At 42.7% G+C, this 13,048-nt stretch overlaps 2 protein-coding genes across 2 annotated transcripts in view; both read left to right on the top strand.

Annotated features, from left to right (window-relative positions):
• The window catches only part of itga1 (integrin, alpha 1), a 45,741-nt gene extending 42,330 nt beyond the window's left edge, over positions 1-3,411 (top strand). Inside the window, exons 27-30 of the mRNA XM_070989752.1 lie at positions 465-569; positions 687-782; positions 883-996; positions 1,239-3,411. Of these exons, the coding sequence (XP_070845853.1) occupies positions 465-569; positions 687-782; positions 883-996; positions 1,239-1,295 (372 nt within the window). The 3' untranslated portion in view covers positions 1,296-3,411. The remainder of the gene's footprint in view (positions 1-464; positions 570-686; positions 783-882; positions 997-1,238) is intronic.
• Positions 3,412-4,157: 746 nt separating this feature from the next.
• On the top strand, positions 4,158-12,370 carry kcmf1 (potassium channel modulatory factor 1). The gene is made up of 7 exons (XM_070989748.1): positions 4,158-4,376; positions 6,249-6,416; positions 6,646-6,785; positions 8,689-8,790; positions 8,921-9,104; positions 9,335-9,629; positions 10,807-12,370. The coding sequence occupies exons 1-7, from the start codon at positions 4,361-4,363 to the stop codon at positions 11,069-11,071; spliced, it is 1,170 nt and encodes a 389-aa protein (XP_070845849.1). The 5' UTR covers positions 4,158-4,360; the 3' UTR covers positions 11,072-12,370.
• The last annotated feature ends 678 nt before the right edge of the window (positions 12,371-13,048 follow it).

Raw genomic sequence — 13,048 nt, 5'->3', positions numbered from 1 at the left:
TAAAGCCAGATTGGCAGGGAACCCCGAGTCAATTCAACTAATTCTCAGGAAATTCTACATCATAAAGGAGGTTTAATTAGGCTTCCATGGAGACTGCTCCACTGGACTAACCTGGTCCTGGTCAGGTTAGTTTGCAGGCTTAGTTTCACCTCTGTTTCAGTCAATCTGCCACACTGTGTTTCTCCCTGAAGGTGCCTCTTACCTGCTGAACTTGCACTTCATGTAACATTCCTCACATTTTTCCTTATTACATAATTTAAGCGGCAGTGTGGGACTTTTACATATCAGTGAACGTCTGTTACATTCAAGCCATGTCCAAATGAGTTCAGACAGTGCTGATTAAGCCTATCACACCAGCAATGACTGGTTTGCAAGGGCTGAAGGGGGGAGCGACTGTAGCGTCAGCATCAACACCTCTCTGTGTGGGCTCCCGTCTTACGGTGCATGTTTGATTTGTTCCACAGAGCTGTGAAAACCTCTACTGTGCATCGTTTAGCTGCTCCATCCCCGAGGCGGCCCTCAGTCAGGTCAACGTCACGTTCAGAGTGTGGAAGCCTACATTTATTAAGGTGGGTTCTTCAGGGGCTTGTTTTTGGCTTGTAGAGAACTGGGAGGCAGGGAGATAACAGACATCTGACTGACAGATCGACAGGAAAGCAAACGTTTAAAGGAGATTTATCTTCCAGGGGGAGTTTTCCAGTCTGTACATGTTGGTGAACGCCACGCTGGGGATCAGAAACACAGACCTGTTCGTACTGAGCAGCAGCGACAGGACCAGAAGTGTAAGTCGGAAAGTTTTGCTATTGTCTTGTTTTGTCAGTGTGCTTTCATGCATATGTGCATTTGCTTTATGTACCGTGTGTGTGCGTGTGTGCTAATCAGGTGAAGATCCAGGTTTCGAAGGAGACCTTAGGAGGAATCCCCATTTGGATCATCATCATCAGCATCCTGATAGGACTGCTGATCCTAGCACTCGTCATCTTCGCTCTCTGGAAGGTAATATTTCCTGAGTCAGTGTGTTTCATATCTTTAAACACCTTGAGACCAACTGTGGCAGCTTGTCTGCCGGACAGAGAAGAGGCCAGCTGTTTCTCCCTGTTTCCAGTCTTGATGCTAAGCTAAGCTAAGCTAAGCTAACTAGCTGTAGCTTCATATTTCATTGGCAGACTTGAGAGTAGTATCATTCTTTTCAGTGACTCTTAACAAGACAGGGAATAAATATCTTTCTGCTCCTCCAGATGGGCTTCTTCAAGAGAAAATCCAGGGACTATGCAAAGGAGGACATGATGGACTGAGACATCCAGCAGCAAGCAGCTCTGTGGCCGACCGCTTCCAGAGCCACCAGGTCGCACAAAGAGACTTTTAAACAGGCAGTCGCACAGACGGAGGAGCGCCATAAGACCCGCAGACACCTCGGTGCTTCGACACAGCGACGACCTGGAAAACACGACCGCCATCCACTGTTTCCTGTGCAGGCCTGGGTCAAATAATGATTGCATATACTTTCCAACTCATTTCCCTTTGATGAGCACTAGAAGACAACACTGAGGTCTCATACACAAAGAGGGCTTCAACAGACACTTTGAATTGTACTAAGTTGCTGGCACAAGCTGTAAACCTTATGCAAAGTATTTGCAAATACTATTTGTTCTGGATGCGCTTCTTTCTTGCAGATATTATACAGAAAACAACAAGTCAGATTCAAGAAGAAGAGAGAGGAGGAAGAAACCATCGCCTACCAGGCATCTGTCGGCAAAGGCGCATTTATCTGTGTTACATACAGAAGTTTTAAAAGCCTTCAGAGCTCCCGTAGCTGCACTCAAGCTTCAGAGGAGAAAAGTACTCAGGTTTTTCAGTATGAAGATCCAGTGTTGCCAAAGGCACCTCACATACGTCACGACAGCAACAGTGTCCAAAGGTCTTTTCACTTGTGAGACGTACAATATGTGAACTTTACATGTGTTGGAGAAGTCTGTCTGATAGCCGAGACTCTTGTTTTAAAGCTCACGTGCTTGGTTAGTTTTATGAGACACTGTACTGTTTAGCATTATTTTTATAGCATTTTGTTTGCGTTTGGTATTTTTGAATCTTAACAGTATAACATGGCACATCCTTCCTTTCGAAATGTTGGCTCGAGACACTGACCTGAACACGAGGTTTATTTTTAGCAGTCTGTACGTGTTTATTTTTTTATACTCTTAGTCTCAGTTAACCAGCTCAAGATCCAAAAATATCTCGTCCCAGCTCTGACGTTAAGTGTTTGTAATTAGTGTCAAAATGCAAACCTTTGACTGTACTGTAAATATAAGTAAATGCTCAAAAATGTAAAGCTTGTAAATGTACATAACTGTGTTTGCTACAATTCGTGTAATTTAATAGATTTTGTGATCAGTGGTCAGATGATGGTTTTGCTCAGGTGCTACAGGTATCATGAACATTAACATTTGACATGTAAGAAAAGTATCTGGCCTGTCTCACGATTTCAAAGCTGATGCAAATATGTAAATAGTGTTATATTTTGATGAAAAAAATGAAAGTATAAATATTCTGTACTGAAAATACACACAAAGATGAGGGTTTGTGTCCACTACTTTGGCTTTATTTGGTTGAAAGTGACGTTTCAAGCCCGGTGAATGACTGTTTAAAGGCTTTAACATGACTGAGATGAGATATGACTGTAGCATAGTTTCATTTCAACCTTTTCATTTGCTTCATGGAAGGGAACAATTCTTCCAGTGTAGAAGTATATCTGTCACCGTTCACCAGCAGTTGCCATATAGTAAATGGGATTCATTGGTCGGCCGTTTGTAGCATCAGCAGGCTACAACGTGCACACAGAGCAGTAGCATAGCATAGGCTCAGTGTCTCCCCATACGTGGTGCACAGTACCTTACAAAAGTTAATCTTTCAGGTTTTCTGTCTTGTTTTTGTTTCCAGAAGTTGCACAGCTACACCGTATATTAAAAGAGATTATATTGTATATTGGGGAGACTGGGTTTGTGCCTCTTTCTCGACGGCGAGACGAAGAAGAGGCAGCTTTCGAATATTTAAACACTCCTCAGCTCTCACTCTCCACTGTCGACATGAAGCACATGTAATTAAGTGTATGTACAGAATGTGTAACTGTTCGTCATGTTAAGATTGTATGGCTACATCAGGCTTATGCACGAGGGTGGACTCACGAGTCTCTCTTTGCTCAGTTGAGGTGTTCTGGGATTGGTTTCTCAGATGTTTCCCTCCATCAGCTCTGGAGAAAGACGAGGGCACAAAGTGAGAGTTGTGAGCTCCAGTCCAGCCTTCTACACTGCTGTGAAGTCTTCATTGTAATGCACTGGTTTGTCAGACTGTATGCGTCCTCATCAGCACAGAAATGAACTGAATTTTATGTACAAAAAATAAAGACTTTTTACGAAAGGCATGCTTGTCTGTGTGTCTCTCATTCCTGACATAAAAAGAGAAACTGATTTTTCTTTCTCAAAATAATTAGCCGACAGTGGGTATGTCTGCTTAAACGATTAGTGTAATAATCAATTATATGATCTCCAGAAAACAATGTTGATAACTGATTAATAATTTAAGTAATTCATGAAGTATGTGTTCACCACTTTAATGTTGCTGCTGGTAAAGGTAGAGGTAATTTTAATTGCTTTCTGTACTGCAGGGTAGCTTGTAGATCAAAGTCTTACCCTAACATACAATAATACATCATCATTGTTTATTTGGTGATCATATTTTGATTTATTAATAAAGTAATTACATAAAGTTATCAAATCAACGTAGTGGAGTAAAAAACTATCAAATTTCCCCGGTATTGCAATGCATAGTAGAAGTATGAAGCAGCAGAAAACAAATAGTCGAGTATAGTACAAGCACCTCAAAATTCTACTTCAGTACAGTACCTGAGTAAAAGTACCTTTACTTTCCACCACTGAAACAAAAAATTACATTTTGCTGATAATACGAGGATAACAATAGACTATTAGCCTTCCTGTTAATAGTATTTCAATTGTGTTATTGCTGCTTTAATAAAGGATAAGACGCTCATTGGAAGCGTCTCATTGCTGGAGGCGATATTTCCTGCGAGACAAAGAAAAGGGCTTCGCAGCCCCAAATCCACTTTTCCGGCCCGAGTGATTTCATGTAGGAGTGCGCCGCCTAGTGTTCACCCGCAACATTCAGCGATAGCGTTAACTGACACTCTGGGAGGGGAAGCAGAACAAACTGTAAGCTGCTGGCGGATCCATCTTGCTCGAAAAGAGGCGAGGGTGAAGGCTTTTTCCAGTTTAGTATCTAAAAGACTGTATCGTTCCCCGTAACCGCACTGGGGAGCCCGAGGAGGGGCTGTGCCGCTGTTTGTAGGATGTCCCGACATGAGGGTGAGTTGATAAACAGGTCCACAGTGCCTTGGTTGGTGGCTACATTACCTGAGCAGCTAGCTCCCGAGCTAGCTTTGCTAAGTTCTTATTCAAGTCAGGGGGGGGGGGGGGGGGTTTGCGTTTTTCGCGGCTGGTTTTCACGCTTGTCCCAACATACACATATTTGCTATAAGCAGCCTAGGTGTACACATATCACTCGTGTATCCTAATTTGGGGCAGACGGGTGTAACTTCTTTAACCTGTTCGCAATGATACGGCAACATTGTGGAGCTTAGCAGTTAGCCGTTGCTAGGTACTGCGTTACCCTACGTTAGCTAAGGCTAGCGAGCAGGCTAATGAATGCTAACATAAGGAGCTGTTGGTGTAGCTGCGACTTAATGTTGCTTACAGTGGCGCTCATAGCCTTATTAGTTAAACACTGATATACTGTAACATAGATGCTATAATTATTTCCGTAAATTTTAGGTTACGTGTTAATGTAAAAGCCCATAGAGCTAATGTTAGCGCCATACTGTCCCGTCTGGTCACAAAACCTAATGTTGATACCGAATGCACTGTCATCAAGAAGACAGAAAGTCTGAGGCCTCTGACCATGAACCAATCACTAAGTTAGCTAGCTGGCAGGCTACTAGCTAGCTAAGGTTAATTTACGGCATGTTTTCCAGCAAACCAGATGGTGGTGTACATTTGGCTCACTTCAGTGACCACATAACGTTAGTTTTAACAGGCCAGACCGGAGGTTAACCTGTTTAATTAGAGTTCCTTAGAAGTTACTATGGTGTGCTATAATGCAAACATGAGCACAATACAGTTAGATAACCCCAGGGGCCAAGGGGCCTGCTTAAACAACTTGTTTTACTTTGTTTAAAGTAGGACAACAAAGGTAAGTTGTTAAATTGTCCACAGTGGACAGGCAAGTCTTTTAGATGAAGACACTCTGATTTTCTAGGGACTCAAAATTCCTCATGTAAGAGGGTTGTAAGTTCACATGAGTAAGGCACAGTTTGTTATACTACCTGGGTGGTACTAATTACTCAGTCTTTTCTCAACACTAACAGCTGATAACTGCATATTGCCTGTAGATTTGTTTGTTCAGGCCTGGGTTTGGTTCAATTGTGCACATTTTCTCTTCGAATTTTGAAGCTTTTTCTTGCAAGACATCAGATCAGTCTGAACAAAGAAAATTCCTGTAATACTTGCCCAACTACTATCAAAAGTTTACCAAATAAGGTGTTTTTCCCTTCAAAGTGAGTGAAATGCCAGTGAGTCAGGAGTTGGAATATTGTGTATAATGATAATGGTGATGTCTCATAGAAAATAACTGGTTGTGCCTGCATAGCTGTAAGCCAGAGCTTGAATAGTTCTTCAGAGTAATCATGTAGTAAAGAGTGGACAAGCAGAAAGATGCAATAATTCTTGATCTGATGATTTGCCGTAATAGTAATAATAATAGTAATAATCTATTTGGAGACTATAAAAATCACTCTGCTTTCTCTCTTTTTTGACCAGTTTAGTTCATGTAGTTCTAGAAATGTACCAAATGCAAAATACCGCCTGAAAATGTGTGGACAGCGTAAATAAGTAGTATAAACGAGTAACAGAACGCTGTAATGAAAAGCTTTTGGATGCGTCATGTGTTTGAGTTGTGCCTTTGAGACCTTGCTTGTGAAGTTCACTGGAATGCCATAGTTCTTCACTGCTGGCACTTGTGGGTTGGTGCCACTCCAAAACACATGCTCATGTAAGTGAGACTGGCCTACAGATAGAGATTGCTCTCTCACAGTCAGCCTTGCAGACGCAGTTATAAGGAATTTGTGACTTTATTGTCAGGCCCACTTGTTTGACTTGACATTCTTCTTTTCTCTTTCGCAGGTGTGAGCTGTGATGCATGTTTAAAAGGGAACTTTAGAGGAAGACGGTTCAAGTGTTTAATTTGCTACGACTACGACCTGTGTGCATCGTGCTACGAGAGCGGAGCTACAACAACAAGACACACCACAGAGCACCCCATGCAGTGTATATTAACCAGGGTAGATTATGGTAAGGACCTTTCTGAAAGCCCAGAGAGAAACTTTCACACAAATGAATCATACCTGTGTCATGCAATGACTGTTATATTTTATGACTTTACTGCAGCCACAGCCTAATTACAAATCATTCAACATGTTTGCAGCCATAATTAATGTAATTTATTGGGTGTAATTTTGTACAGAGGGTCCCGTATTTGCATTTCTAATTAAAAATTGCTCTGTTTGCTGTGTTCTTGCAGACCTGTATTATGGAGGTGACACATTTTCAGTAGAGCAACCCCAGTCATTTACCTGTCCTTACTGTGGCAAGATGGGCTTCACAGAGACGTCCCTACAGGAGCATGTCACCTCAGAACATGCAGAGACTTCCACAGAGGTGGTGAGTACATTGTACACATTAAAGGATCATCGCATACATTTACAGACTTTACCTGTAATTTCATGTATCAGTCATCAGTAATGTCCACAGTGCTTTCAAATGTTGTATTTGGTGCTGTAAGCAGCTTGTCAGACTAGCGTACTTCCAATGATGTACTGTACATTGAAGTCATTAGATAGAGGGATAGTTTTATTTGTTACTCTCTCTGCTGGCATCACTACAGTTCAGTCTGCTTCGCTGTTGAACGCTCTGCACTTCAGGCAGCTAAAATGACTTCCCAGAATGTACAAGCAGAAGACAGACACGAAAGACCAAACTCAGCAATGAGTTATTCCATCTCTCAATACTTCGCTGCTTCCCAGACCTGTCTCTGCTGTCAGTTCAAAGGTCATGTTGCTACTGAGGATATATGTTTAAAAACTGCTCATAAATATATAGTTTTGTGTTTTACAACAGCCAAGTGATTTCCTAAAACAATGGATCAGTGTAGTTTTTAGCAAATGTTGCATTTGTTGGGGACTCCAGCAGTGGAGTAATACACACTATGCTAATGAGCATTTACAGCAGCAGGATGGTGTATGTGGGATTGACTCAAAATAAAGTACAGTGGCTGTGTTCATCGTGATGAAGAAACATGTCACCCAGTGCAACAATGTGGCTCATTCATTTGTTTTTAAGTAGTTTTTAGACAACAATGGAGCACTATGGCACATGTCAGTAGAATCAGCTGATTGTTGGTTTTGGTCTTTTCATGGGACTCATTGACAATAGGGAAAATCTTGTCTTTTAGATCATTTTAATAGATGAACCAAAAGTGAAAGAAACATGAGGAGTTAGAGAGAAAGTGTTTCTGTAACCTGTTGTTGTGTTTGTATTTGTCAGTTAATGTACAGATTGTAATTTACTTGGGTGAAAGTTGAGAATTGGATCCACAGTAGACGCTGGTGTATGTGTGCTGCGATACAGGCTCTGTGAGCAAGAGAACGTGATATCTAGTAATTGCCTTAATGGACTCATTTGTGGCGAAACGTTCTGTGAATTAGACGTTGACTGATTAATTGGTTTGGCCGATTAATCGGCATCAGTGGGATGTTTTTTACAAACTGTCCTTACCAGAGGAACTTGGCTTCAATAGTGGCTGCACAGCCTCCACTGGTCACGCTGGGACGTACATCATCATTTTGCATGAACGTTAAGGTAATGTCATGGTGTGCCAGAGGTTATTTATATTTAGATGAAACTTATTTATATTACAGTGTTACTTGTAAGTTATGAGCATGATAAGGTTGTTTGTTATAGTAACAAATGCAATGATGCATTAGACTGAAGATAAGTGCTGCTCTGGCAGAAGCATACTGTCTGTCCTTTGGTGGTGTAATGCTGGTTACTATTAGGCATAGGCACAACTCTAAAGAGTGCATTGAAAGTTCAGTATGAGCAAAAGCAGTTTAGCAGTCTTAGCTTTGGTGAGCTAGGTGGGTCCAGGTTGAGGCTGTAGTATCCAACCTCAAAATGATTAGGTCGATCAAGTAATTGTCCAACTGTTGAAGCTCTGGTTTGATTTCATCGTGTCGAGTGTTGCTCTGCTCGGTTTATATGTAAGTGATGTCCATTTTAGAGATTCTGATACTACTAACTACACATAAGAGACCAGGGGCTGTGCCTCTTCAAGGAATCCTTGAGTCAGACAGAAGCATAATGCTGAATCAGTGGCATCCTCTTTAAATTGACTGTATCGTTTATGTTGTTGACGGTCCTGTAGTCCAAACTTTTCCTAAGTGTGTGCAGTCACTGCTCTCAGGCTGCCACTTGGGACAATGCTGCCTGCTGACAAAAGTTGATATCAAGGTCAATCTTGACTTTCACCTCAATCGGAAACCTGTCTTTGTCTCTCTTATTTCAGATTTGTCCAATTTGTGCTGCCTTGCCAGGAGGAGACCCTAACCACGTCACAGATGACTTCACAGCTCACCTCACACTTGAACACAGGGCGCCAAGAGATTTAATATCCTTTCTGCGTCCCAACGCTCTGGTGTCTGCATAAAGATGTGTTTATGTTTAATGTTTAAATGTGCAAAAAAAATATCGATACCGTACGTCACATTACTGCATTTAACCTTAACGGCTCCCTTCACGATGAGTCCAGCAGTGTTCGACATGTACGCAGGATGTTCCACCCTGGACGAGGACTGGGTGGTCCCAGAGCACGGCGGACAAATATGCACTTTACTAGCGGCTCCACAGGAGGACTTTCATCCTCCTCATCACAGAGCTCCACTTACACCCCCAGTAACAGAGAAGCTATGGACCCAATCGCAGGTGAGAATCAGGGCAAGATTATACTGCTCCCATAGGTGCCTCACAAAGTTCCCCCAGAAGCAGACTGGAAGAACTGGATCTCACGCTAGTATGACAGTAACTTTGTATTGTTCTTAAGGAGTTCCCTTATTCTTTCTCTTCCTACAGGTATCTCGTGTGTTGTCTTTTGAAATCATGACTTATTTAGAAACAGCCGACAGTGAAGCCTGTTCTTGCCGTGTCTCCCGCAGAGTTGTTGTCTCAGCTGTCAGGCGTCCGGCGTGCGGCGGGGGGGCAGATAAACTCTTCAGGGCCTTCAGCGTCCCAGCTCCAGCAGCTCCAGATGCAGCTGCAGTTGGAGCGGCAGCAGGCTCAGGCGGCGCGACAGCAAGTGGAGACGGGCCGCCACGCGACACGACGCAGCAACAACCCGGGCAACACTGGCACCACCATCCCTCCACCCAGCACAGCAACTGCCAACACTGCCACTGTGGGCGAGAGCAACCCCTCATCCTCGTCCCACAACTCCCAGTTCCTATTAGCACGGTGAGTGTGATGATGCGTCTGATGATGAAGTTGATGTTAATGGATTTTGCACCTCTATGATCCATGCATTGTTATATAAGCTAATATGCTCTAATATTTTTATATTCTGCCTGAATCAGGTTTTATGGTGAGAAATGTTCATATGGAAACACAGTTTTAATGACTATGAGAATGAGTTCTGGTGATAGTGTTGGCCTTAAATTGTTTGGTCAGTAGCTGGTGAAAAACTAACCATTAATAAATGTGCTAAAGAGTGTTTTGTTTGTTAGAAACTCTGTTGATGTGGTGATATTCTAGATTTTTTTATTGTCAAGAAAGACCGAAACCTGAGTAAGGTCCAGCTTCTCTCTTTCAGTCCCAAGCTCATTGGTTCCTACTTAAAAACAGGCCGTGAATTTGCAGTAAATGTAACTGAATGGTTGAAAATGGAGCGTTCTTTGGGGACTATTGTCAGCTGTGGATTTAGTGCACTAGAGAGTATTTACTGCAACAGGACGGTGTTTGTGGCATTGAGCTGGAATAAACTCCAGTGTCTGTGTTCATCATAATGAAGCAACATGTCGGCCAGTAAAACTCTGTGGCTCACTAATGTGTTTTTAATAGTCTGTGGACAACAGAGGCACATGCCACAGAGGAATAAACCGTCAGGCTGCTCACACACAGCTCTTGTCAGTAGGATGAATTCATTATTGGTTTTGGTCTTTTCATTGACAAGAAAAATGAAGACATTCACCAGCTCTGTCCTTCAATGTGACATGTTTAAACACGTTTGCAGGCATTGGAGCTGATCTTTAATTTCAGAAAGCAATGTAATGACGGTTTTCTGTGGCTAGCAGGAGGCCAAAAGCTGAAGCCAATATGGGAGCTTGGAAGACATTCATAGTTGTATTGACGATATAATTAGCTGTTCCTCTGCTCTCTTCATAAGTTTCCATCTTTGAGGACGCCTGTTCCCACAGTGCTGAAGTTTTGTTGGGTTTTATAATGAACCGTGTCAGCAAACAGGCTCATCTGGTCGTCGTTTCTCCCGACACCCCCCTCAGGGTCAGACGTTAACGCAGGAAACTGACCCGCTCACATTCCGTCTGTGCCTTTGCATTTAGAAAGAAAGCATCTTAACCGAAGCGGCGTGTCGTCTGAATATATTTACATTCGATGTTTGCTCCTTCTCCCCCAGGTTGAATGAACCTAAGATGTCCGAAGCGGAGCGTCAGTTTCTGGAAGGAGAGCGCGCAGACCGCAGCCTGTTCGTCCAGGAGCTGCTTCTGTCCACGCTGATGCACGAGGAGAGCTCCTCCTCCGACGAGGACGAGCGTCGAGACTTCGGCGACTTCGGAGCCATGGGCTGCGTGGATATCATGCCTTTAGATGTGGCGCTGGAGAACCTCCAGCTTAGAGAGAGCAGCTCTATGGGGAAGGAGCCTCCGCCGCCTCCTCTTTGATGTCCGAGCATCAAGCAGACTGTGTCCTCTCTGCTGCAGCTGCCAGTGATGGGCAGCAAACGGCGGCAGCCTTCCCCGGCCTCACCCTCCCTCCTCCCTCCTCTATTTTCTGAGTTTGTTTTTCGGTGATTGTAATTTCAGGCCCGTCACCATTTTTGTTACATTGTAAACAAAAATAAATGAGAGCAAGTGGGATAAGTGTGCGAGTGCGCAATAGCAACTGAGTGAGCGAGCGAAAGAAGAGAAATATATAAATATATATAAAATATATATGAAGTTGATAATCAATCCACATAACTTTTCTTTATCAGGTAAATGTTACAGGCAGCTGTGGCAGACCTTTGCTTCCTGTGACATGCAAATGGCTCTCCGTATAAATACTCCACATTCAAAAGTCAAGAGGGCGCAGGCTCCTCTGGTGAAGCTGCTGTGTGTGTTTATGACTATTAATAAATAAAAAGTGCTTGGATGGGTTACCATAACTACTGCATGCAGTTATTTGCAGCGTGCATGACTTTTAATGACCTTGTCATTAAAGCCTTTTTTTAAAATATCCCAAAGCTTTCAACTGTTTTTAAATGGTTGTTCCAAACGCGGTTAAGCATCGAAAACTGAGTAGTTTACCAAACTGACATGCAGAAATTTAACCAACAATGTATTTTGTTAGGTTTTCTTTGAGTGAGTGTGTGTCTTGAGGAGGAAAGGATTGGCTTCGGAGGAAACGCTGCACTTCTCTGAACACGTCGATGGCTGCGCTCACAGCAGCGGAGCTACGACCGCGTTCACCTGACGAATACTAGGAACGGCAAGTTTTTCCTAGATGTTGATGTTTAGTGATAAGCTGTTTAGGCACAGTATACTTCATGATTTCTAGATAAGTACAGGCGCACAATCATAGTAAGTCTATTGCTCGTTCACACTGGTTTCTGGCATTCGCTCTGCTCCTGTACAGGCCCGGCGTCACACCACATGCTTTCAGTGGCTTGTATGATTTTCTTTGCAGGGTTGCAGCAGCTTGAGAATTTCCACACTGCAGTTCTTTTTTCTGTTTTTCTTTTTTTTTTCTGCTAAGGTTAGCACTTTCTATTTATTCATGTTTGTTTTCTGATTCTTTTGAGCCTTGATATGAACCATGCCACCTTCATGCCTATACAATGACCCTCTATGTAAAATACAATGAGATGTATATTGACTTTGTGCGTTAACTTTCATAATGGTTCTAAGACATGGGCAGACATTTTTTTAAATGTAAATTTAGAATATAATAAATACAAACTGCGCACAGCTTTTGATGAAACCAAGAGGCCGTCACGCTGTTGCACCTTGTGTTGTTGTGTTTGCACACGTTTGTGTTCAGCTGGCACGATTTCCTCAAAGGATGGGAACATCTGCAACTGTTCAGCCTCCAACGGCTTACTTTAACCCCCCTTTTTAGCATTTATAGGTATATAAACATTGAATAAATGTAATTGTAAGCACATATAAATATTTATTAATGGATTTGTTTACAACAGGGGAAGCTGGAAGTGGAAGCTACTGCATATTAATGTAGAAAAAATGGAAGATACATCTGTTTAAGACTGTGTTATAAACAGAAAATGTTCATATGTTTATAAGATCATGAAAGCAGACACGTCCTGCGGTCTGTGATCAAACCAGAAAAGCAATAACGTTTGTGTACTCAGCTGAGCTCAATCAGCCGTCAGCGGTGGTTTTAATGAAAGAGACAAAAGGGGGCTCGCTGTATATATTCCTCCTGCAGCAGACGTGACCTACAACTGTGAAGGAGGACGCCCTTGATGGGTTGACCCAGCGTCATCGGCGCTAACGTTGCACCGCACAAAGGTAAGTTATGTCAAGAACTCTTCAGTCTGAACATGTTTGTTTCAGCTGTGAGACAATAATGTGATACAGTGTCCAAAGAACAGTTACAAAGCTGTTACCACTGGTCTGTGTGTGAGTGTGTGTGTGAGGCTC

Source organism: Chaetodon trifascialis, chromosome 20 (assembly GCF_039877785.1).
Source record: "Chaetodon trifascialis isolate fChaTrf1 chromosome 20, fChaTrf1.hap1, whole genome shotgun sequence".
Taxonomy (NCBI): domain Eukaryota; kingdom Metazoa; phylum Chordata; class Actinopteri; order Chaetodontiformes; family Chaetodontidae; genus Chaetodon; species Chaetodon trifascialis.
Note: the sequence above shows the minus strand (reverse complement) of the source record. Positions and strands in the feature narration are given on the sequence as shown.